The following is a 27,270-nucleotide window of genomic DNA, read 5'->3' as shown; positions in this document are numbered from 1 at the left end:
TAAGTAAGTTATAAATTATTTTAACAAGATTGTTCTTAATCATATGAATAATATTTGGTGTTTTTTCTTTTCTAGGTTCCCTTTGATTTAACATGGAAGTAAAAACAACTTCAGTTTCGAGTAAGTAAGTGTTACACAATTAAAAAAAAATAGAAATCTGGGTCAACCTGGAAGAAAACAACTTAAGTTTCACGTAACTAATATATGTTTTTTTTCATGTTCACTTTGAGACAACATAGAAAAAACAACTTCAATTTTATGTAAAGAAGTCATAAATTATTTGAAAAAGATTGTTCTTGACCCTTTGACTAATATTCGATATTTTTCTTTTTTAGTTTCCTTATAAGAAAACATGGAAGAAAACAAATTTAGTTTCAAATAAGTAAGGTATAAGTTATTTCAGAAGGATTGTTCTTAAGCATATGACTAATATTTGATATTTCTTTTTCAGGTTCCCTCTGATTCAATATAAAAGAAAAAAAAACTTTAGTTTCACATAAGTAAGTTATAAATTATACGGAAAAGATTGTTTTTAAGCATATAGCTAATATTTGACATTTTTCCTTTTCAGGTTCCCTCTAAGACAACTTGGAAGAAAATGGTTTTAGTTTCATGTAAGTAAGTTATAATTTTTTTCAAAAAAAAAATGTTCTTAAGCAAATGGCTAATATTTGATATTCTTCTTTTTCATGTTCCCTCTGAGTCAATATGGAAAAAAACAACTTAGTTTAACGTAAATAAGCTATAAATTATTTTAAAAAGATGGTTCTTAAGCAAATGACTAATATTTGATATATGCCCTTCACAGGTTACGTATGACTCAACATGGAAGAAAACAAGTTTAAGTTCGAGTAAGTAAGTTATAAGTTATTTGAAAAAGATTTTTCTTAAGCATATGGCTAATATTTGATGTTTTCTCTTTCAGGTTCCCTTTGAGTCAACATGGAAGAAAACAACTTCAATTTCACGTAAGTAAGTTATAAGTTGAACAAACAACCGAAATTGAATAAACAATCAGAATAAAATGTCCAGTAGAAATAATCTAAAAGTCACCCATGTAAATTACTCCGTGAAAATTACACCGTCAGATTCAGCATGTCGGAGAAACCAATCTTCTGAAATAATTTATAACTTACTTACGTGAAATTGAAGTTGTCTTAATCCAAGCTGTCTGAGAAGAAACCTGAAAAAGAATAATATAAACTATTAATCATATGCTTGAGTACAATATTTTTGAAATAATTTATAACTTACTTATATGAAACTAATTTAATTGCTTCCATGTTGACGCAGATGGAACATTAAAAAGAAAATATCCAATATTAGTCATATGCATAAAACAATCTTTTTCAAATAATTGATGACTTACTGATGTAACTTAAAGTTTTTTTCTTTCATGTTGACTCAGAGGGAACCTAAAAAAGGCAACTAATCAAGTATTAGTCATATGCTTAAGAGCAGTATTTTTGTAATAATGTATAACTTACTCACGTGAACCTAAAGTTGTTTTCTTCCATGTTGACACAGAGGTACCCTGTAAAAGGCAAATATCAAATATTAGTCATATGCTTTAGAACAATTTTATCAAATAATTTATAACTTATTTACTAGTACTATATGCTAGTAATATATACTAGTTATACTAGTAATATAACTTATTACTAGTATAACTTATTACTAGACTATTTCTTAGTAGTAATAGTAGTAGTAGTACTAGTAGTGGTAGTAGTGGTATTAGTAGTAGTATTAGTGTTGTTAGTAGTAGTAGCAGTAGTAGTATTAGTAGTAGTAGTAGTAGTAGTAGTAGTAGTAGTAGTTCAATCAGAATAAAATGTCCAGTAAAAATAAGTTCCTATAATAACTTAAACTCAAAACGACAAGAAATTACTGTTAAAGAACAAATGAAACCCGAAACGAACCGAAATTGAATAAACATTCAGAATAAAATGTCCAGTAGAAATAACCTAAAAAAAAGTCATAGAATCTCTATGAAAATATGAAACTAAAGCTGTTTTCTTCCATGTTGACTCAAAGGGAACCTTAAAAAGAAAATATCCAATATTAGTCATATGCTTAAGAGCAATATTTTTCAAATAATTTATAACTTACTTATGTGAACTTAAAGTTTTTTTCTTCCATGTTGACTCAGAGGGAACATGAAAAAGGCAAATATCGAATATTAGTCATATGCTTCGGAACAATCTTTTTATAATAATTTATAACTTTCTTACGTGAAATTGAAGTTGTTTTCTTCCGTGTTGACTCAGAGGTACCCTGTAAAAGGCAAATATCAAATATTAGTCATATGCTTTAGAACAATTTTATCAAATAGTTTATAACTTATTTACTTATAACTTACTTATAAACTTACGTACTTATAACTAACTTATAAATTACTTAATTACTTTAGTTTCACGTAAGTAAGTTATAAATTATTTCAAGAAAATGACAATTTCTTAGTAGTAATAGTAGTAGTAGTACTAGTAGTGGTAGTAGTGGTATTAGTAGTAGTACTAGTGTTATTAGTAGTAGTAGCAGTAGTAGTATTAGTTGTAGTAGTAGTAGTAGTAGTAGTAGTAGTTCAATCAGAATAAAATGTCCAGTAAAAATAAGTTCCTATAATAACTTAAACTCAAAACGACAAGAAATTACTGTTAAAGAATAAATGAAACCCAAAACGAACCGAAATTGAATAAACATTCAGAATAAAATGTCCAGTAGAAATAACCTAAAAAAAGTCATGGAATCTCTATGAAAATTACACCTTCAGATTCAGCATGTCGGAGAAACCAATCTTTTTTGTCGGAGAAATTGAAGTTGTTTTCTTCCGTGTTGTCTCAGAAGAAACCTAAAAAAGAATAATATCAACTATTAATCATATGCTTAAGTACAATCTTTTTGAAATAATATATAACTTACTTACTTGAAACTAAAGCTGTTTTCTTCCATGTTGACTCAAAGGGAATCTTATAAAGAAAATATCAAATGTTAGTTATATGCTTAAGAACAATATTTTTCAAATAATTTATAATTTACTTACGTGAAATTGAAGTTTTTTTTTTCCATGTTGACTCAGAGGGAACATGAAAAAGGCAAATATCGAATATTAGTCATATGCTTAAGAACAATCTTTTTATAATAATTTATAACTTTCTTACGTGAAATTGAAGTTGTTTTCTTCCATGTTGACTCAGAGGCAATCTGTAAAAGGAAAATATCAAATATTAGTCATATGCTTAAGAACAATCTTTTTTAAATAATTTATAACTTACTTATGTGGAACCAAAGTTTTTTTTATATCGAATCAGAGGGAACATGAAAAAGAAAAATATCAAATATTAGTCATATGGTTAAGAACAATCTTTTTGAAATAGCTTACACCTTACTTATTTGAAACTAAAGTTGTTTTCTTCCATGTTGTCTCAGAAGGAACCTGAAAAAGAATAATATCAACTATTAATCACAAGTACAATCTATAATTAAGTACAATCTCATTGAAAAAATTTATAACTTATTTACGTGAAACTAAAGCTTTTTTCTTCCATGTTCACTCAAAGGGACCCTGAAAAATAAAATATCAAATATTAGTCATATGCTTAAGAGCAAAAATAGTGACGAAGACCACACTGCCTTTCCAATATTTTTGTCTTGCTGACGACGGCCCTTGGACATAGGGCCAAATATTCAATAAAATTATCTCCACTGTCTTGCAAAAAGATTTCCCTGTTTTTCTTCGTGCGTTTGTTATTTGCTTAAGAACAATATTTCTCAAATAATTTATAACTTCCGTACTTGAAACTAAAGTCGTTTTCTTCAATGTTGACTCAGAGGGAAGCTAAAAAAAAATATCAAATATTTGTCATATGCCTAAGAAGAATTTTTTTCCAAATAATTTATAACTTATTCACGTTAAACAAAAGTTGTTTTCTTCCATATTGACTTAGAGGGAATCTGAAAAAGAAAATAATAAATATTATCCATTTACTTAAGAACAATTTTTTTAAATAATTTATAACTTACTTACGTGAAAATAAAATTGTTTTCTTCCAGATTGTCTCAGAGGGAATCTGAAAAATAAATATGTAAAATATTACCCATATGCTTGAAAACAATCTTTTTTAAATAATTTATAACTTACTTATGTGAAACTAAAGTTTTTTTCTTTGATATTGAATGAAAAAGAACCTGAAAAAAGAAAAATATTAAATATTAGTCATATGCTTAAGAACAATATTTTTGAAATAACTTATGCCTTACTTATTTGAAACCAAAGTTGTTTTCTTCCGTGTTGTCTCACAGGGAAACTGAAAACGAAAAATACCAAATATTAGTCAAATGGTCAAGAACAATCCTTTTCAAATAATTTATAACTTATTTACGTAAAATTGAAGTTGATTTTTCTATGTTGTTTCAAAGTGAACCTGAAAAAAAAAATACGTAAAATTGAAGTTATTTTTTCTATGTTGTTTCGAAGTGAACCTGAAAAAAAAACCACCCAAATATTAGTCATTTGCTTAAGAACAATCTTTTTGAAATAATTTATAACTTACGTGAAACTAAAGTTGTTTCTTTTCCAGGTTGACCCAGGTTGACATTTTGTTTTTTAAATTGTGTATAACTTACTTGCGTAAACTGAAGTTGTTTTCTTCCATGAAAAATATCAAATATTAGTCATATGGTTAAGAACAATATTTTTGAAATAACTTATTTGAAATTGAAGTTGTTTTCTTCCATGTTGACTCGGAGGGAGCCTGAAAAAAGAAAAATATCAAATATTAGCCATTTGCTTAAGAACATTTTTTTTTAATAATTTATAACGTACTTACGTGAACTTAAAGTTGTTTTCTTCTATGTTGAGTCAGAAGTAACCTGTTAAAGGCAAATATAACATATTAGTCCTATGGTTGAGAACAATCGTTTTCAAATAGCTTATAACTTACTTATGATAAACTACTAAAGTTGTTTTATTACATGTTGACTCAGAGTGAACCTGAAAAATAAAAATATAAAATATTAGTCATATGCACAAGAACAATCTTTTTGAAATAACTTATAACTTACGTACGTGAAACTTAAGTTGTTTTCTACCATGTTGACTCAGAGGGAACCTGACGAAGAATAATATCAAATATTAGTCATATGCTTATGAACAATTTTTTTTTCAAATAATTTCTAACTTACATACGTGAACTTAAAATTGTTTTCTGCCCTGTTGAGTCAGAGGGAACTTGAAAAAGGCAAATAACGAATATTAGTCATATACTTAAGAAAAATCTTTTTTGTAATAACTTATAACTTTCTTACGTGAAATTGAAGTTGAGTAATCACAGCTTCTCAACTCTACTTATAGATGATAGTACGCCCGCTCAGACACACATGCATAGTGGAAAAGTTCAAGTTCTCTTCTGAATTTTCTCAAAGAAAAAAGTTACAGTTCAGTTCTAATTTTTTTAAAAGAAAATAATAAATCTCCTACTTCTTAATAAACATTCTAAGCGTTTGACGTGCTAGTGTACCCTAGAAATAATAGAAATATACCAAAATAATGCATAAAATATTTTTTTTGACATAATGAAATGTAGAATATTAACATAAGGATATGTTACATACATTATTATACATTTTTAATATCATTGTGCAACTTTGGACATTTCAAATGTGCTTCATCAAATAATCCATCATTTTCTCTCTTGATAGTGTCCCTTTAGAGATATCCATCTTCTCTATGTTTCTTCTTTCGGTCTTTCTATTCTACCATATCGAACCTCCTTTTGTGAGACTTTCCTTGTGCTCCTGATCTTTCTTGAAATGGAGAGAATGTCCTTTGTTTTATTTATTCTTGTCATATTGGTCACTCTCTTCCACTGGAGAAACTGATGAGTCTGTCCCTATTCTCTCCATTTCATCAAAGATTCTTCTTCTCATTTCTTGCATATTGTCCTCTTCTATTTCATTTTCCACGATTTCTAAATTTACAGCATTACTCTCATATGAATTACTGAAGTCATGATATTGGCCATTACAAACTGTTCAGTCACAATGAAAAGATATTTCAAACTCGAAAATTGATCCATGTTAAAATCTACTATATTCTTGATTGATGTAACTCTAGTTCTCAAATGGTACAGCTGCGTAGTGTCGACAACCGCCCATAGAGTACCACTGGGAAAGCCGCGTCGTGTCTATGAGCAGGAATAGAGTACGATTGGTACAGCCGCAAGCATATTTCATTTCATTTTGAGAAAAAGTTGGAGGGAGGGGGCTACTTGGAGGTTGAGGAGAGGGAGCCCTTGGAGGTTGATGTCCTTGGTGGTTAGAGTCATTGATGATTGTAGTTCTTGATGGTTCAAATCCATAACCATCTCACTAGCTGATTTCTAAGGATTTCTAAGGATTGTCCTGAACTGCTATATTAAAAAAAATTTCTTGGCATCTACAGCTTTATTAGTTTTAACTTTTTAGTATACTCCATCGCTGAGGAATATTATACATTACCCCCATCCCTCAATATGTACTTGTGTATTATGGCGACCACGTCCGAGAAGGGAAAGCTAGGTCAATTCACGTGATCTTTTCTTGGTTCCTATGACTCTATTAGTTTCAAATGATTAGCGTACTCCAATTCTAAAGCATATTTTATATTGGCAGCACTGCTCAATTGGTATTTGTGTATTATACAGTACAGAGCCAAGAAGTAAAGCCAAGTTAAGTCGAAAAATCTTCTTGTTATCGCTAACCGTTTACGTAGATTGATACCAATGATTTTATTCCAACATTAATATTAAATTGCGTGAGAGTTACCATCCCCTCAGACTTACCTTAACAGGTAAGCAGTTTTAACCCGTTTATTACTCTCATATCATCCAATTAAAAAAAAAATTAGAATTTTATTGTCCTCTGTTTCATCCTATTATTCAAATCATCAACAATTAAGATCATTCATATCAAATTGTGTTGCCTTTATCCAACTGAGATACCTTCGATACCTCTAATAATGTAAGCTATACAGGACAAGATCCCTGATACCTATAAGCTACAGGTTATTAACCTGTTTGACAACTTTTGACTCAGAAGCATGTCCGGCTTGGCCCATGACCCCGGGAAGTCCTCTAACAGGTCTTTTAAGTTTCGCGTGATATACCTGTCTTGTAACTTTTATACGATTTAGCCCTGTGGTGCCTAATAGCACCTATATATATATATATATATATATATATATATATATATATATATATATATATATATATATATATATATATATATATATATATATATATATATATATATATATATATATATATATATATATATATATATATATATATATATATATATTTATATATATATATATATATATATATATATATATATATATATATATATATATATATATATATATATATATATATATATATATATATATATATATATATATATATATATATATATATATATATATATATTCAAACTATAGAAGATCATAATCTACGCCTGTATTTTATACTAAAAAAAATGAATATATTACCCGCTGACCAAACTGAACTGGTATTTTTTTAATCTCTTAGGATATTGAACTTAGCATAAGTGGTATTTTACGATAGATCTATCAGTCTATGCTTGACGGGCTTTTACCAAGGACATTAAATCACCCGTCAAATCAGCATATGTTATAGACAGGTTTCTAATAGCCCGCTATATTCCCTAATAGGTTACTAGTATGGCAAACTTGTATATATTGATTCTCGTTGGCGTCGAAAATTGTGATGATGCTTCTCTTGTGACGTAATATTTCTTTCTTCTTCACTTTCATTTTTGACTCGTTCTGATTTTCGCTGTCTATACTTTTTTAAAAGCACAATTCTTTGTTCATCTCTTTATTTTTGACACGTTCTGATATACTTTTGTTTATTGACTTGTTTTATTTCTTGCTATCGCTTATCTTGAAACCGAATATTTAATTTTTCTTTTTTTTTTTTTTTTTTTACTCGTTGTAATTGTCGCTGACCCAAGCATTCCTGCTTAAAACGCCTTTCGTAAATATAATCATTACGCTCGATATTTTATGCTTAGCAATGTCCTTTTTAATTTTCCGTGCATAATTGCTATACAAACGATACAATCACTGCTTGATGGGGGGGGGGGGAATGACGTAATCTGTTCTCTTAAAATGTGTTCATAAATATGACGTCGCTCGTAAGATTTTTTCTTTTTCCAAAATTAAAGTCAAAACGAATTTTCTCAAACTCCTGATCAATGCTAGATACTAGATATTAATTCCTCCTTCCTATTTATCAATCAGAGATTCGCAGATTTTAAACTAACGCGTTCCTTCAATCCATTTTAAATTTGAGTTTTGCTAAATCTGCAATATCTAATCCTCGTACTGAGGATGTAAATCGATCCCGATTTACACGACCCCCCGGCTCCCCCGCTTAGCCTCCTTGGCAATTCAAACGTATTCACCGCTCCATACCGTTACTGAGAGCGAAAAAGTTTTATCCCCTCTATTCTGGAGCGCCTAAATAATTCATGAACTATGTCCAGCACCAAAATTAACTCCTCCGTCCGTTATTTTAGTTGTTGGTGTTTGCTCACAATAATCATGCGTCATTTTTTTTCTCTTTATCTTTGGTCACTTTTATTTCGCCATTTTGTGATACTTATTTATGCTATATTTCATATTTGACCTTTCATTTTAAATCCTTTGACCATTAATTGTAATCCTTTCTTTAATTGTAGATATTTCTTTTTGACAGTTAATTTGGTTTGGTTTTAAGTGTTTTTTTTTTACTTTTAGGTATTTGACTTTGAATATGAATTCAACAATGTTTTTCTTCTTACCTGTGATTTTGTTTTATCCCCCGCCCTTTCTTCTTCTATTTTTCTGTTTCTATTTTTGCCATTATTCACACAAAGTTCATTTTAGCTCTTGGACTTAGAATTTTTTTTTGCGTTAAATTTTTATTGACCATTTTTATGCTTGATTGGTGTTTCTTTTCTTGCTGTATTATTTGTTTCTTTGTTTCGCTTTTTATGTTTTTTTTTTCAACATATGAAGCAAATTCGGCTCTATTAAAGCTTGTGATAGCCTTTGGAAAATAAATATTATCTTATCTTACAACAAAATGTGCGTTTAGAAGACAAAGCAAAATTACAGCAGAAAGAAGGAGAGGGTTAGCTTTGTGTTCTTTAGTAGCTAGAAAACAAAGCAAACTTAAAATGGAATGAAGAAACGCGTTAGTTTAGCATGTGTGAATCTCTGACTAGTAAATAGAAACGAGGAATTAATATTTCGAATTAAAAACTACAAAAGATGCCAATAAACTCTGAACAGCTAAAAAAAAGGCATGGAACAAAAAAAGCAACACACTACATCGAATAGCAAGCGTAAATGTTACTTAAAGCTAAAGAAAATGCGATAGTTATGCAACTGCGGAATTTATATATTTCAGAACATTGTAATTCGATGAAGAGCATGTTATTTCAGCGTTTGTACGGTATTAAATAAAAAAAACAAGTTTTTTAAACTGAAAGTAAGGAGCGACATTAAAACTTAAAACGAACAGAAATTATTCTGTATATGAAAGGGGCTGTCCCCTCCTCAACGCCTCGCTCTTTACGCTGAATTTTTTTATTGTTTTAAAAAATAAAGGTGTGAGACAGAGTCAAACTTTAGCGTAAAGAGCGAGGCATTGAGGAGGGGACAGCCCCTTTCATATACGGAACAATTCCTGTTCGTTTTAATTTCGCTCCTTACTTTCAGTTTAAAAAACTTTTTTATTTATTTAAATTCTGATCGTTTTTTAGTTAATGCAGCTTTTATTTGCGCTCACCGTCATTGAATAAGTAAACAAAATTTGCATAAAAATTTTACTCTTCTTTTGCTAAATGGCTGTCTCTAAATTTGGTTCTGACGTAATTTACAAATTAACTTACGTAACGTAATTCTAGATTCGTATATGCTTCTTCTAGCAAAAAATACAAAATTGTAGATTTTTGCAGATATGAGCTTGAAACCTATGTAATAGGGTTTTCTGATACGCTGAATCTGACGGTGTGATTTTAATTAAAATTCTTTCACTTGTAGGGGATGTTTTCCACCTCTTTAAAAAATCAGGTAATTTTTTTCAGGCTCGTAGCCTTTGATGAGTAATACTAAACTTAATAAAATTTATATATTTAGAATCAGCATTATAAGCCCATTCTTTTGAAACATCTATTGACATAAAAATTCCGTTTTTAAAATTTTCGATTACTATTGAACCGTATCGCTTGTTTTTTTTTTATTGTTTTTTTTTATTACGTTTATGTTATTACGTATATGAGGGGGTTCTCTCCTTATTCAATACCACGCTCTTTACGCTAAAAGTTAAAATTTTCTTTAATTCACAAACCCCCGAATCACAAAGGCCGTTTAATTAAAATAGATAGCTCTTTTGAAAGCACTAAAAAAACTGTAGCTTAAAGAGTGAGGTATTGAATTGGGGGAGAACCCCTTCATATACGTAATAATTTCTGTTCGTTTTATGTTCCAATGTTGCTTCTTACTTTCAGTTGAAAAAACTCGTTTTTTTTAATTTAATTTCTGATCGTTTTTTAAATAATGCTTGGAAATCCGGCGCCCCCTTCATAGAAATGTCTCTTACCCCAAAGAAACATCCTCCACGGACATATTTTCCCGAGTAACCTCCGCAGCTCGCTCCCCCCCCTACCAGAAAAAAATCCTTCCGGAAAATGTCTGTATACTTCCCAATAACCAAAACAATATGTAAGCAATGGGCAAAGTTCATAACTTGCAGCCCTTCCCCTGGGAACTGTGGGGGATTAAGTCATCCTAAAAGACATATTTATTAAATTTTTTACTATGCTGAACAAATTGGCAATCTCAAAATTTTAATTGGGTGGACTTTGAGAAAAAATGAGCGTGGGAGGGGGCCTAGTTGCCCTCCATTTTTTTGGTCACTTAAAAAGGGCACTAGAGCTTTTAATTTCCGTTACAATGATCCCTACTGCGATATTCTAGGACCACTGGTCAATACGATGACCCTGAGGAAAAGAAAAAAAAAACAAAAAAAACAAATAAACACGCATCTGTGATCTTTCTTCTGGCAGAAACTGCAAATTTACACGTTTTTGTATATAAGAACTTGAAAACATTAAAGAAGGGTTATCTAGTACGCTGTATATGATAGTATGATTTTCATTAAGGTTCTATAACTTTTAGGGGGTCTTGCCCCCTTTTTTCGAAAATCAGTCAAATTTTCTCAGGCGCGTATGGGTAACTTTTGATAGGTAAGATTAAACTTGATGAAACTTATATATTTGAAATCAGAACTAAAATCTGATTCTTTTGATGTATCTATTGGTACCGAAATTTCGTTTTTTATAGTTTCGGTTACCATTGAGCCGGGTCGCTCCTTACTTACACTTCGGTACCAAAAACTGTTAGATAAGCAGGAAGGATGTATTGAATTCACAAAAGGCCTCCAGAATAGAGTGGATAAAACTTTTCCGGAACTTCTCAGTAACGGTATGGATCGGTGAATACATTGGAATTGCCAAGGAAGCTAAGCGGGGGAGTCGGGGTCAGTAGAAAGGGGTGTCCGACTCGTGACAGAACCACGTGGTTTATGGTTTTCTCACTGAGAATGCAAAAACAGAATTTTTCTCACTTGAAAAAACAGGAATTTTCTCACTTTGATGGATGTTTTCTTGGACGGTTATGTGTGTTGGTCAATTTATTTGATGTTTTTCTCGGATGTCAACAGTAATTCATGTCTGTTTTATGGTTTATGTCAGTGAGAATTTGAAAAACAGGAACTTTCTCACTTTGATGGATGTTTTCTGGATGTTTTGAGTCTAACGGGGGGACCGGAGTCAATAACTTAAATTTCCAAAGGTTGATTTATTTGCTGTTGTTGTTGTTGTTTTGGGTAAGTGCATGCTCGAGGCGAATGTTATGCCGTCCAGGAATCCTGGAAACAGTTAGATCACACGTGACAGGTGATGTCAAGGTTGATTGATTGTCACGAAAGGGGAATTAATTTTTTGTTTCTAAGGAGAATTATTGATTCAAGAATAGGGAATTAATTTGTTGTTTCTAAGGGGAATTATTGATTCACGAAAGGGGAATTAATTTGTTGTTTCTAAGGGGAATTATTGATTCAAGAAAATAGAATTAATTTGTTGTTTCTAAGGGGAAGGTGGGGAAGAGATATATTGATTGCGTAATCGAAGGGAGAGAATTCCCCAGAAATTGATTACATAATCGGTAGAACCCTATCAGGAGCTAGTGACGGGAATCCATTTATGGGCATTGAATGACGTAATCGACTAGGACAGTTGAATATCTGAGAAATTGATTACATAATCGTACTCTGTGCTTGTTCGTAGAACCCTATCAAGAGCTAGTGACGGGAATCCATTTATGGGCATTGAATGACGTAATCGACTAGGACAGTTAGCTATCTGAGAAATTGATTACATAATCGTACTCTGTGCTTGTTCATAGACACGACGTGGCTTTCTCACAAGGGCTCCGATCACAAGGGCTCCGAGTTTTATTTAAAGTTCTAGTGTAGTTTAGTTTTAGTTAAGAGTTTTGAGTTTTACCTTAAAGTCTTAGATTAGAGTTTTAGTTAGGGTTGAAGTTTCGTTTAGTTTAGTTATAGTTAAGAGTTTAGAGTTTTAGCTTAGAGTCTTATCTTATAGTTTGTGTTAGAGTTATAGTTTATTTTAATAATAGTTAATAGTTTAAAGTTTTATCTTATAGTCTTAGCTTAGAGTTTTTGTTAGAGTTCTAGTTTAGTTTAGTTATAGTTAAGAGTTTAGTGTTTTAAATTAGAGACTTATCTTAGAGTTCTATTTTGGTTAAGTTTTATTTAATATTTTATATTTTTAGATTATAGTATTATATTATATTTTTTGTTATAGTTATAGTGTAGTTTATTTTTATTTAAGAGTTTAGAGTTTTTATATTATATTCTTACTTTAGAGTTTTTTGTTGAAGTTCTAGTTTAGTTTAGAGTTTTAGCTTAGACTTAGAGTTTTAATTAGAGTTCTAGTCTAGTTTAGTTTTAGTTAAGAGTTTAGAGTTTTAGCTTAGTCTTAGCTTAGAGTTTTTGTTAGAGTTCCAGTTGAGTTTAGTTTTAGTTAAGAGTTTAGAGTTTTATCTTAGAGCCTTATCATAGAGTTTTTGTTAAAGGTGCAGTTTAGTTTAGTCATATTTAATAGTTTAGAGCTCTAGCTTAGAGTCTTAGCTTAGAGTTTTCTTTAAAGTTTAGTTTTACTTAAGAGGTTAGTGTTTTATATTAGAGTCTTAGCTTAGAGTTTTAGTTTAGTTTTAGTTAAGAGTTTTGTGTTTTTATCTTAGAGTCTTAGTTTAATTTTTTTGTTGAAGTTCTAGTTTAGTTTAGTTTTAGTTTAGAGTTTTAGCTTAGACTTATAGTTTTAATTATAGTTCTAGTTTAGTTTAGTTTTAGTTAAGGGTTTAGAGTTTTTAGCTTAGAGTCTTAACTTAGTGTTATTTAGAGTTCTAGTTTAATTTAGTCTTAGTTAAGAGTTTAGAGTTTTATCATAGAGTCTTAGCTTAGAGTTTTAGTTAGAGTTAAAGTTTAGTTTAGTTATAGTTAAGAATTTAGAGTTTCAGCTTTGAGTCAAAGCTTAGAGTCTGACTTAAAGTTATAGTTTGGTTAAGTTTTAGTTAAGATTTTCGAGTTTTAGCTTAGAGTCTTAGCTTATAGTTTTTGTTAGAGTTCTAGTTTAGTTTAGTTTTAGTTAAGAGTTTAGAGTTTTACCTTAGAGTCTTAGCTTTGAGTTTTTGTTAGAGTTCTAGTTTAGTTTAATTTTAGTTAAGAATTTGATGTTTTACCTTTTAGTTTCAGTTAGAGTTCTAGTTTAGTTTACTTTTTGTTAAGAGTTTTGTGTTTTACCTTAGAGTTTTTGTTAGAGTTGAAGTTTAGTTTACTAATAGTTAAGAGTTTAGAGTTTTAGCTTAGAGTCTTAGATTAGAGTTTTAGTTAGAGTTCTAGCTTAGTTTAGTTATAGTTAAGAGTTTAGAGTTTTAACTTAAAGTATTAGCTTAGAGTTTTATTTAGAGTTCTAGTTTAGTTTAGTTTTAGTTGAGAGTTTTGAGTTTTACCTTAAAGTCTCAGAGTAGAGTTTTAGTTAGGGTTGAAGTTTCGTTTAGTTTAGTTATAGTTAAGAGTTTATAGTTTTAGCTTAGAGTCTTAGCTTAGAGTTTTAGTTAGAGTTATTGTTTAGTTTAGTTTTAGTTAAGAGTTATAGCTTAGAGGTTTAGCCTAGAATCTTAGCATAGAGATTTAGTTAGAGTTGAAGTTTAGTCTAAATTAGCATAACCACAAAATTACACGATATTGCATAGAAATACCAAAACCATAGGTTAGATTAGGTTAGGTTAGAGGTAAGGTTTCTCCATGTTTAAGTGAGGTTAGCCTAGGTTAGCTAATCATGCGAGCTCATGATAAGCTAAAATAATCTAACTTGTACAAAGTCTACAAGGGGGGATTTTCCGGCGAGTATAGTTAGGTTAGGTTAGGCGTGGGGGGGGATTTTCCGGCGAGTATTGTTAGGTTAGGTTAGACTAGATTAAGTTAGGTTAGATTAGGTTTGGTTAAGTCAGGTTAGGTAAGTTAGGTTAGGTTAGGTAAGTTAGGTTAGTTTATGTTAGCTAGTGAATATCTCTCCATGTTTAAGTTAGGTTAGGTTCGTGTAGGCTAGATTAAGTTATGCAATGTTAGGTTAGGGTAGGTTTGGTTAGCCTACGTACGCGTGCGTACGCAGGCTAACTAGACCTTACTTACCCTAACCTAACATAACTAAACTAGAACTCTAACACAAACTATAAGATAAGACTCTAAGCTAAAACTCTAAACTCTTAACTAAAACTAAACTAAACTAGAACTCTAACGAAAACTCTAAGCTATGACTCTAATCTAAAACTCTAAATTCTTAACTATAACTAAACTAAACTAGAACACTAACAAAAACTCTAAGCTAAGACTCTAAGCTAAAAAACTCGAAACTCTTAACTAAAACTAAACTATAACTCTAAGCTAAGTCTCTAAGCTAAAACTCTAAACTCTTAACTATTACTAAACTAAACTTCAAGTCAAACAAAAACTCTAAGCTAAGACTCTAAGCTAAAACTCTGAAAAGTATTTCTTGGTGTTGAGGTATCCAAAAAGGTGTAAAGTCTAGTTGTGGGTGAAAAAGATAAGTACTTCAAATTGGAAAAATGGGTTTAGGAGGGATATTAAGAAAGGAACTTGCTCTAAAATGATATTTTAAAAGAATTTCTTGGTGCTGAGGTATACAAAAAGCTGTAATGTATGGATCTAGGTGAAAAAGATATGTAATTCAATTCGTAAAATGCGTTTATAAGGAATGTAAAAGATGTAACTTACTCTGGTAGGGTCTATGCAAAGTATTTCATGGTGTTGAGGTATCCAAAAAGCTGTAAAGTATAGTTGTGGGTGAAGATGATAAGTACTTCAAGTTGGGAATTTGGTTTTGGAGGGACATTAAGAGAGTAACTTGCTCTGAAATGGTCTTTGAAAAGTATTTCTTGACGTTTAGGTATCCAAAAAGATGTAATATCTCTTTTTGTGTTAACATGATCAGTACGTCTTGTTGGAAAATGGGTTTAGGAGGGACATTAATAAAATAAATTTCTCTGAAATGGTCTTTGAAAAGTATTTCTTGGTGTTTAGGTATCCAAAAAGCTGTAAAGTATAGTTGTGGGTGAAAAAGATAAGTACTTCAAGTTGGAAAATGGGTTTCGGAGGGACATTAAGAAAGTAACTTGCTCTGAAATGGTCTTTGAAAAGTATTTCTTGGTGTTGAAGTATCCAAAAAGCTATAGAGTATAGTTGTGGGTGAAAAAGATAAGTACTTCAAGTTGGAAAATGGGTTTAGGAGGGACATTAAGAAAATAACTTGCTCTGAAAAGATATAATACCGCCTTAAAAAAGTTTTAAAAAATGGAGAGGGGACTCTGGGGGGTTCCGGGGTCCCTTGGGGGACTGGGTGGTCCTTTGGGGACCGGGTTGGGCCTGGGGGGGTTCGAGGGGCCCTTGGGGGGCGGGTGGTCCTTTGGAAGCCTGGGGGACCTTCGGGGACCGGTGACTTCCTTCGGGGTTGGGATGGGGGATCGGAGCCCTTGTGAGAAAGCCACGTCGTGTCTATGAACAATCACAGAGTACGATTATGTAGTCAATTTCTCATATAGCCAACTGTCCTAGTCGATTACGTCATTCAATGCCCATAAATGGATTCCCGTCACTAGCTCCTGATAGGGTTCTAAGAACAATCAAAGAGTACTATTATGTAATCAATTTCTCAGATATCCAACTGTCCTAGTCGATTACGTCATTCAATGCCCATAAATGGATTCCCGTCACTAGCTCCTGATAGGGTTCTACCAATTACGTAATCAATTTCTCGGGAATTCTCTCCCTTCAATTACGCAATCAATATATCTCTTCCCCACCTTCCCCTTAGAACCAACTAATTAATTCCCCTTTCTTAAATCAATAATTCCCCCTAGAAACAACAAATTAATTCCCCTTTCGTGATTCAATAATTCCCTTTAGAAACAACAAATTAATTCCCCTTTCTTGAATCAATAATTCTCCTTAGAAACAACAAATTAATTCCCCTTTCGTGACAATCAATCAACCTTGACATCACCTGTCACGTGTGATCTAACTGTTTCCAGGATTCCTGGACGGCATAACATTCACCTCGAGCATGTACATGGCCAAAACAACAACAACATCAAATAAATCAACCTTTGGAAATTTAGGTCATTGACTCCGGTACCCCAGTTGTTAGACTCAAAACATCCAGAAAACATCCATCAAAGTGTGAAAGTTCCTGTTTTTCAAATTCTCACTGACATAAACCATAAAACAGACATAAATTACTGTTGACATCCGAGAAAAACATCAAATAAATTGACCAACACACATAACCGTCAAATAAAACATCCATAACAATGAGAAAATTCATGTTTTTTCAAGTGAGAAAGATTATATTTTTTCATTTTCAGTGAGAAAACCATAAACCACGTGGTTCTGTCACGAGTCGGACCCCCCTTTCTACTGGGGTCTAATGGGGTCTTGTAAATCGGGAAAGATGTCCTCAGTACGATGATTAGATATTGCGGATTTAATAAAACACAAACTTAAAATGGTATGAAGGAACGCGTTAATTTAGCACTTGTAAATCTATGACTAATAAATAGGAAGGAGGAATTAATTTTTATTATCTAGGACACATGAATAACTATAAAAGATGACAAATGACTCTGATCAGTTAAAGAAAATGCATGGAACCAAAACAGCAACTCACTACATCTAATAGCAAGTGTAAATGTTACTTAAAGCTAAAGAAAACGCTTAAAAAAAGACTTAATTTCCAAAAATTTCAACTACGTTGAATAAAATGGCTATCTAAATATTTTGAAAAAAAAAAGCTAAAGAAAACGCGATAATTATGCTGTTGCGGAATTTTTATATTTCAGAACATTGTAAGTGGATGAGGGACATTTTATTTCAGCGCCTGTAAGGGATAAGCAGGAAGGATGTACTGAACTCATATAAGGCCTACAAATTGTATCTATATTGATCACGAGTTTGAGAACATTCGTTTTGACTTTAATTTTGGAAGAAGAAAAAATCTTACGAGTGACGTCATATTTATGAAAACATTTTAAGAGAATAGATTACGTCATCTCTTTCCTCCCCAGGAGTGATTGTATTGTTTTTATATAAATGATTTATGCAAAATAAAAAAGAACATAGCTAAGCATAAAATATCAAGTGTAATGATTCTATTTACGAAAGGCGTTTTAAGCAGGAATGCTTGCGTCAGCGACAATTAAAACAAGTCAAAAACAAAATAAAGAACAATGAAATATTCGGTTCGAAGATAAGCGATAGAAAGAAATAAAAATAGTCAATAAACAAAAGTGTATCAGAACGTGTCAAAAATGAAGTGAAGAACAAAGAATTGGGCTTTTAGAAAAGTAACGACATCGAAAATCAGAACGAGTCAAAAATGAAAGTGAAGAAGAAAGACATATTGCGCCACTAGAGAAATGCCATCACAATTTTAAACCCAACGAGAATCAATATATACAAGCTTGCCGTACACCGAGTGCCATAGCCTGGCTTCAAAATCGGCTACGTAACTTCATTTTTTTTTCTTCTTAAAAGTGGAATATTCACATTTCTGGCCACAAAAACCGATCTAAAAAGCTTACAACTTTAAGGCAGAATTTATGTTTTACCAAAAGGTGGTTGTATCGAGCCTATGCTGACGCCATGACATCAAGAAGAGGTTCAAATTGTTTACGGTTAGAAGACAAGCGACAATGATAATCAATATATACAAGCCAGCTGCACTGGGGCCCGGTGTACAACGAAGACGTTTTAGGTAGTTTGAACAACTCCAATTTTCTGTCTGATATCTGTTGCTTATGCTCCAGCTGAATTGTGCTTGTTGACTTGCATTTTTTGGATGGTCTTTTGCGGTATCCTATCGTAGCTTTTGCAGCCTCGTGTATTGTATTGCGTATGGTCAGCCACTCTTCATCCAAATTTTGGGTTTGCTCGTCAGTTGCTTACACTTTGAGAGCTTCAAAGCGGTAGGAAAACTCCAAGCAGAATGCCTGTCGTATATCAGGATCATTGGAGCGATCAGTGTCAAATGTTCGTGGAGGTTCCCTTTGGGGCGTGCTGAAGCATCACATTCTTCAGAAAGGAACTGCATAAGCGCACCATCATCTTTCTCGGACGAGAAACTCGATCCAGTTTTAGATCCAACAATAGAGAAATGTTCACAAACGAATTCGATATTCACGCTGCCCAGAGTAATTTCACCCGCATAAGACTGATCTGGTTTAATCACAGGTTTAATTAAGCTCTATGTTTTTCCAGGATTTCCCTCTGTCTCTTTAAACTGAAATGCAAAATACTCAGTCTTAGACTTTCTTTACAAACAATTAAGTATATTAAGACTTATAATCTTCCTCAATCACACCTTTTTTCTGAACAAGTCTGAAAACATCTGGTTTCTATTTATCATAGATAATAACAAACTTTTCGTGACCCAAAGTTTTTTCGGCACACCATATCTTCCCACCTACTACTACTACTACTACTAACAACTCACCGCAGCAACAAGCCGCCTAACGCCAACACAGCTACGCACGATCCTCCTCCACCCCAATTCATTCAAAGCCTCCCTTTATAAACCCGCCCAGTAAGCTCCAGTTTCCTTTAAATCTTTTTTTATGACGTCCTTCCATCCAAGATGAGGACGACCTGCTTTCCGTTTAACTCTAAAGGGTTGGCCGAAAAGAACAATCTTCGGCAATCTGTCATCCTTCATCCGTACAACATGCCCTAACCACCTCAACCTTTCTCCTTAATCCTAACACACACTTGGAGAAGACCAACTACTTCAGAATACCATCTGTAAAACTTACCATCTCTTTCATCCTTCAAAAAACTAAAATCAGAGTTTTCAAGCTTCTGTTTATACCTTATCATCACTTCTGATCCAACTACACGTTTGGACACTTTAGCTCGTGCATCCCCACTATTTATCAATCTTGTCTGACCTACTATAATCATTACTCCAAAATGGTCAGAAGTATCATTTAATATAACTGAAGGGTGTTCATAATCAAAATTCACAAAGATAGTATCCAGTATTGAAGAACTATTCGTTGTCACACGGGTATATATGTTTATAGCTGACTTTAGACCCCCTACTTATCATCAAATCAAGAAACTCTTGATCTAGCTGGTTGAAATCTAGGTGTCGCAAATTCAAATTAAAGTCACCACATACGAAACATGTCTGATTAGAGACAGGTATCATATTCAATTGCCCTTCCTGTAAACTAATAAATTCCATAGCATTTCCTGCTTAAAACCTATAAATCCTACAACAAAAGGTTTAAATTCATTACAGGACAACTGTAGCACTAACGAGTGAAGAATATTACCTCGTGCTTTTTTTCAATGGAGATTTAATTTATTCACAAAAAAGCATGAAGCCCGGTAGCCTGGGCTTGTATTGCCACTCCTAAAAAACTTACATCCACTTACATCAGTGCATCCGGGTTTCCATTTCACAACAGAACAAAAAAAGTACATAAAACATATAAAATATATAGAACTACTTGAGAGAGAGAGAAAAATTAGAAAAAAAATCCGTCTAATTGTAGTACATAGATCATTCTTTACATAAGCCACTAAACCACCATTGCTATTTTTCATCACTAACTTTGCAATATCTAACAGGAGTAAATTATGATCATTTAAACTTAGTTTTAGTAAGTGCCATAACCTACGGTTCGCTTTCACGTGAGAGTGTCAATGCCCTTGGAATTAAATGAAGAACAGAAACATAACATAACGGCACACGGCGCATATAACATCACGGCAGATCTGGAGGAAACTCATAAGTGGCTTTCAAATATTGCTCACTAGCACTAATAGAATTATAATCTTGATGAAGAACTTCACCTCTTAAATCCCGAAGAGTGATTGAATTACTCTCAGGTTCCCTTAATAAATACCAATCAAAATTTAACCATTATCAAAAAACATACCTTGTTGATGGACTTGAATAATGGGAGAACCAGAAAAAATATCATACTTTGTTCGCAATCCAAAAGGTGCGTGCCATTGCAATACGTAACAACACCTAAATAAAAATACAAAACAATTAACATTACAATCATATTCATTATTTCACTTTCAAAAAAATTGGGCATAATAGCCTTGTAAGCCATGATACAATCATTCAAAAACAGCAAACCATCCGTGGAATAGCCGTCCCGAACAAAATATTACAACTAAATGAAACTATTTTTGATCCTTTACTCATAATAACAAAAACAAAGGAAAAGACACCAGGAAAATACAAAAAAAATCTTTTTATATCCCGAAAATAAAAACAAAAAACCAAAACACTAACTTGTAACACCCAAAAGGAATAGGGTCATCCACCGAGAAAGCAAATTTTCTGCCTTGTCTATTAAAACTTGATAAAGGCGGAATCGATATGTCACCCAAGCTGCCACACCGGTTTCTTGAGGTTTATATTCTCGTTCACACTGATGTTTTCTAAAACTCGCAATCCTAGTAGCGCATCATCACTCATATATATGTCCTTATTTCCACTAATAATTTTCCCTTCAATTTCTTGCTTATTCTTAAAATATTAGTTTCATCTTTTCTCAACGGGACTGCCACTTGCTTAATAGTTGTCGGATTTTTATCCATATCTAACTTTTAGGATTTTGAATCTATCAGGGTTCCGATCTCTTTACAAAAGGCTTTTTATTTTATGTGTTCTTTTGTATGGTCCTTGTAGAAAGCACATATTGAGCCATCGGAGGTTGTTCTTGTTATTTTCTTTTTAATATAATTTTACTCAACTTTCTATTTTAGAGCTTCTTTGGATTTTGACTCGGGATCAGTTCCCAAGCTTGAAAGTAACAGAAAACGCACTCAAGATCGCTGAATCAAACGGTATTAAGAGGAAAAGAATCAAGAAGGTAGAACAAAAAAATTGTAGACAGACCTAGAGTCACCGTTATTTTGATTCTATTTTTTATTTTATAAATATTTATAAGTTTCAAGCTCATATTACTTTAACTGTTCAACAAATGTATCGCCCAAGTTGATTTTATCTTACAGAAGTCTTGAATATCATATTAGAAGACTATATGTTACTAGTCTTGTTAGTGTATAGTTTTTTTTTACTGCGAATAAATCTTTTATTGAATGAATGTAATATTACTTTGATCTAACACCATTTGGGGTTGCGTTGAGGACAAGAGAGTCCTGGAATGTTCAAGGTGTGGAACTTCCAAATCTGTCCTACTCAATTCGAGTTTATCTTATTGAAGTCTTAAATGTCATTCAGAAGAATGTGTGTTGCTAGTGTTGTTAGTGTATCTTTTTTTTTCTTTTTTTTTAGCAAATAAATGTATCTCGTCTTGACAGAGTTCTATAAGCACGTCTTGTCCCCTCCCCGTCTCGAATCTTATATCCTGGGTAATTTTTCAAAAAAGGCCTTCTCCTTACTGGCTCTTATACATTGGATTGCGTATCTCTAATAGCCTTTGTTCCAACAAAATTAGTATGGATATTTTATCCGATGAGGTGACACATTAGTATCGCCTAAGGGAAAAGCCATAAGTTTTCAGTGTGCTATTTTTTCTCCAATCACAGGGTAGTGAAGGGGCGTTGGGGAAAATTTTGGAGGGGGCTCATTCAATTAGAAATTGAACATTCTAGTCCCTATTTTAAAAGTAAAATGTAATTGGAGGGCAACCAGTCTCAGCCTATATCCTTCTTTATGCCCGTAACCCCCCCCCCCCCGTGATATCCAGGTAAAATTTTGTGACAGCCATTCTTTTCAAAATAGTTAAAATTCTAAAAAAAATATGCATTCAATGATTAAGTGACCCCTAAAGTCCCTCAAGGCAATGACCGCAAATAATTTAAACTGCCAATTGTTTAAGAATCAGTTTGATGCTGTTTGCTGTTGGATATGTGATTGGCTTGTAGCTTAAGTGGATCGTTCTTTGGATCCGAAAAAAACAATTTTTTGTGGAAGAAGGTGGCAGGGGCATGGAAATGAGCGAAAGGCTTCTTTCCCTAATTGGACTGGAACTTCCTGCCACGAGTCCTTGGGTCAAGAAGACCCTAATTTACAAAGAATGTTCCGAGGCACGCCCCCTTCAAAAAACGGGACCCGAAAAAGGGCTCAAAATATTTTTTGCTTGATCGGCTCAAAACTTATATCTGCAAGTCCTTGGGCTAAAGGGCCCTAATAAAGAAGAAAAATAGAAAAAAATGTTTTAAAAGAACACTAATTGGAATGGAGAGGAGACAAGACGACCATAAATATCATGTTGGTGGAGGGAGAAAACCTAAGTAATTTTTATCTCTTATCCACCGAACGTTCTTGCCATAAAAACCCCAATGGAATTCATCTATGTACTGTTAAAAACGAAGTAAAACAAAACGCTTTTGTTAGGTCATCAAAGTGGCAAAGCTGCAATATCTTGGGAATAGCTGGGGCTATAAGCAAGAGGATTTGAAATTTTGTTTTGGGGTAGAAGGAAAGGAATAAACAATTGGTGTGTCTGAGCCATAAATAATTTTCAAATATTTGCTAAGCCAGAAGGTTTCTGCCTTTCCCTTTAGGAGAGGTAGAAGCATTTGTAAAACTTTCTCTTTGAAAATTGTGTATAAGTTACAGGTGAAAAATTTTCTTGGTCTAGATGGTGCTTGTGTCAGTGAATATAGCTTGCCAACAACTTCCAACTGAGACTTATTAAGCTTCCTAACGACCTAATTATAAGCCTTGAAAGCTATATCTTCCGCATCACCCGTGTATTTACAGCGTTTCAGAATTATTTCTAATTGATACAATTCAAACGACTCAATCCCCTTCTCTATAGGTTTGTTTTATTTTTTCAGTGGCCTTTCTATAATCCTTGAGAGCGATTTGTTCTCCCTCACTACCCCAGGTAAATTGACTAACTAGTTTTCGGATAACCTCATAACTTCCCTATTTTTGATGACTAGGATTTAGGCTCAGTTCTAAGAGAAAACTTGTGTTGGTAGGTATTCTAGAAGCTAGACATCTTAGACCGCTGGGAGCAAAACTTGAGCACGGTCTACTATTCCTAAAGTAAAAACATCTCTATGAACAAATAAGGCAGACGTTCCTCTGCTCAATTGAGATTACCTCCATCGCTTAATATTATCATAATTTCTCAGCCAAATACAAAAATATCTACTATCTTTGAACGTAACCTCCTAATCAGTCAGGCTCTGTAAAAAAACATGACGATTTCAAATTAGAGGGGCCTGGTTTCATATCCGGCTGTTTGAAGTTCGTCACACTCCTAAAGCTGGCCAACTAGGTTGTCAAGCGTTTAAGATTTCAGGCTGAATCCATATTGATGGTCGCCTAAAACATCATTTTACATTAGTTAATGAATATAGTGTATGATTGGAAATACTTTTCTGAAGTCTCACAATGCAGAAGTGGAGGCTAATATATATATATATATATTTATTTATAACCCACTTACATCACAAGATAAATAGTGGAGTACGAAAAAAAAAACAACAGACACAAACAATAAATCACCAGTAACAATGAAACAACAAAAACATTAAATAAATAAAAATTAATAAAACAAACGGATCAGACCATGGTGAGGTGACAAATGCCTATACGCGGTTCCCGAAAGTCTTTCGGGCAAACCAGTCAGCTTCTCAGTAATATTAGGAAGGTAAAACTTATTTATTATTTTTCGATTCCTATGCCAAAGAGGAAGAGAGAGAAGATAGTTACAAAAACGGAAATAGGCCACTCGAATATCACTAAAATTCTTATTCTTAAAATAGGCCTGTTTGAGTTCAAAATCATTGGATCTTTATTTGCCTTAGTTGTAGGAATGATATGGGTGGATTTCCACGTGTGTGAAAAGGTTCCAGAGCAAAACACAACCGGAAAAGTGATAACAATGGTCCAGCTGATTCGGCACTGCAGAACTTCAGGATAACTTTAAGTATTCTGTCATGACCTGTGGATTTAGTCAGATCGATTCATTGCAGAATGCGAATGATTTTAGCAGCGGAATATTTCCCATGATCAAGGATTGCATTGGCTCAGTCAGGGGAAACGGGAACTTATTTACAGCTGTGGTCCAGATTCAAGAGCCTGTTTGTTGGTTTTTTGGGAAGGGATTAAAATTCCTTTAGACGATGGTAAAAATTCTTTGAGATTTCTCCACCAATTCTTTGCTAAAGCATGTTGAAGTTTGATGGCGAATTTTTTCCCATCCTGAACCCTGGATTGCTTTACTTGCTTTGATAAAAATTTTCTTTTTGTGGTTGAAACTGATCTCAGTTGGCACGTAATAGGCGTTTTGAGGGATTTAACTAAATTTTGGAACTGGTAAAACTTACTTCTAAGACGACGTACACTGCAGTGTGCCACCGTGTCAGCTTCAATGGTCCTTGAATTTGCCAAAAATAGCTTACAGGGCTAGTCTGGTCCATGGCTCATTTTGCTGAATTTCAACCTTGAAAAAGACACCTAGTCGGATAGATACCCCAATAAAGACCAAGGGACTTCAAAGGCTAGTGAATTTCTCGAAAGAAAAAAGGTGTCAATTCACCTTATACCAATCTTCTGCCGTTGAGGTGTTGCCCTGGCGTAGGTTTTCAACATAACATGCATAACGTAACCAACTTAGAGGAAAAGTGATTTAAATTGGCCATAAATGAATTTGACTATTGGATAATAGACTTTGTTAAGGCAATGCCTTTTTTGTACAATCCAAGGGACAATAATTGTATTTGTTTCCTCGTACCTTCCATGTCTCTAGATCTAATATTGACTATCATACAAATCGCTTCTTCATTTTTATTTTTGAAAGTTGAATAATGTAAAAAAGCTTACGTTACGGAGCTTATGGAAATGAAAATGTGATAGGTAAAATTTCAATAAACCAAATTACGAACCAATGAATGTAGTGTACTAATGTATATCACCATTAATTTGTTTTCTGGTGTTTTTCAGTGATTTTTCGAAAAGAGAACTCGGATAATTTTTGTCTACCGCACCAACCAATTGTCATTTTCATTATCAATAAAGAAAAAGAAGATAAATCTTCAGGTTATCCAGGGAAAAACCCCTTAAATTTGAAACATTTGAAGCAATATCTTCTGCTTACTCAAGTAAATGTGGCTCAACAAAGCTAGAATGAAATTTTAGATGCTACCAAGGGTGGTACCTGAGGCTTAACTTCCTCGAAGCAAGAAACCCCTTCAAGATCAGGGTAAAATTCTACTTTAGCTACTTTTGGCTATCTTGGAAAGGGGTTAGGTTAGGAAAATGAAACTTTCAGGGATGGGTCTACAGGCTAAATTATGTCCTGGGAAGGTATTTTGATGTACCTACCTCCACTCCTTCTCCCTCTAGAAGGTCCTGACCTTTAAAAATATATATGTTACAAAAGTGAAACCTTGCAAAATAGATCTTTTTCTTAAATGAAGTAAAACAAAATTGTTTTCAGCTTCACAACTTCGCTCAATTTCCAATGTATAAGGTTTTAAAGATTTGCAAATACAAAGGTTTTAAATCTAAAAAAAAAAAAATATTTGTATGGCTTGAGATTCTACTCAAATAATAGGAATTGCATTTTCAGAACTAAAGCCAGAGAAAAAGAAACTGATAACTGAAGATTAAGGTAAAATGTTGGGTAAATATTTACCAAATCATATTATTGAGTTACAACTAAAGTGAATATAGGCTACCACTCATTGCCATTTTTTATGCTTTTTATAAATACAATAATCATTTTTGTAGGAAATGAATTTTAGCTCCCACCCCTATATATACAAGTTCAGGGTATATATTTGCACATTAGGGGGATGGGAATAATTTTATTTCTGATATAAATGAGAGGTAAGTTTGAACTCCCCCCCACACCTCTAATGTGCAAATATATACCCTGAATTGGTATATATAGAGGTGGGGGCTAAAATTCATTTCTGACCAAAATGATTTTTGTAGGCCTATTTGTAAAGAGCATAAAAAAAGGCATCAAGTGGTACATTCACTTTAGTTGTAACTCAATAATATGAATTGGTAAATATTTACCAAATGTTGTTTTGTGAAAATTTCAATAGGGTAAGACACCCAGTAGTCGGACACTTTAATCACTTTGAAAACTTTTTGACATTTAAACTACTCTAGCTACTGTATTATACCACCTAGAAACTTAATTTTTGTATCAAAAAATTTCTGAAGAATTTCTGAACAAGTAGGTTACTAATTCAAATAGTTTCACTTGTACAGCGCCTCCTATTTTTGAATCTACTAACAAGTGACAATTCTGCCTAAACTTGGACATACAAACGGCTCATTGTAAATTAGTTATTAAAATAGCATAAAAGATTCTGTCTGAGAATAGGCTGGTGGCTAACTACTGGGTGTCTTACCCTAGGTATCCCTTGACACCACAAACAAGTCTCCAAAAGGCCTTGCCTCCACTTCACTGGGTAAATTTTTAACAAATCATATTATTGACTTACAAATAAAGTGAAAATACTACTCAATGCCTTTTTTATGCTCTTTCCAAATATAATAATCATTTTTGTCAGAAATGAATTTTACTCCCACCCCTATATACCA

At 32.9% G+C, this 27,270-nt stretch overlaps 2 protein-coding genes across 7 annotated transcripts in view; both read left to right on the top strand.

The window, feature by feature from the left end:
- Positions 1-21,807, top strand: part of LOC148941408 (apolipoprotein D-like) — a 127,757-nt gene extending 105,950 nt beyond the window's left edge. The window contains exon 5 of the mRNA XM_089104419.1: positions 21,492-21,807. Within this exon, the coding sequence (XP_088960545.1) occupies positions 21,492-21,628 (137 nt within the window). The 3' untranslated portion in view covers positions 21,629-21,807. The remainder of the gene's footprint in view (positions 1-21,491) is intronic.
- A 3,938-nt stretch (positions 21,808-25,745) lies between these two features.
- CASK (peripheral plasma membrane protein CASK) overlaps positions 25,746-27,270 on the top strand; it is a 304,568-nt gene continuing 303,043 nt past the window's right edge. For 5 of the 6 annotated variants that reach the window (XM_089104335.1, XM_089104334.1, XM_089104333.1 and 2 more), the window contains exon 1: positions 25,754-25,912. The gene's annotated coding sequence lies outside the window, so the exon portion shown is untranslated. Of the gene's footprint in view, positions 25,913-27,270 lie in introns of all 6 variants that reach the window. The other variant, XM_089104332.1, reaches the window with a different exon arrangement.

Source organism: Artemia sp. Qi Xiang Cuo, chromosome 18 (assembly GCF_049724085.1).
Source record: "Artemia sp. Qi Xiang Cuo chromosome 18, ASM4972408v1, whole genome shotgun sequence".
Classification (NCBI taxonomy): domain Eukaryota; kingdom Metazoa; phylum Arthropoda; class Branchiopoda; order Anostraca; family Artemiidae; genus Artemia; species Artemia sp. Qi Xiang Cuo.
The sequence above is the reverse complement of the archived record's forward strand: the minus strand, read 5'-3'. Positions and strand labels throughout refer to the sequence as shown.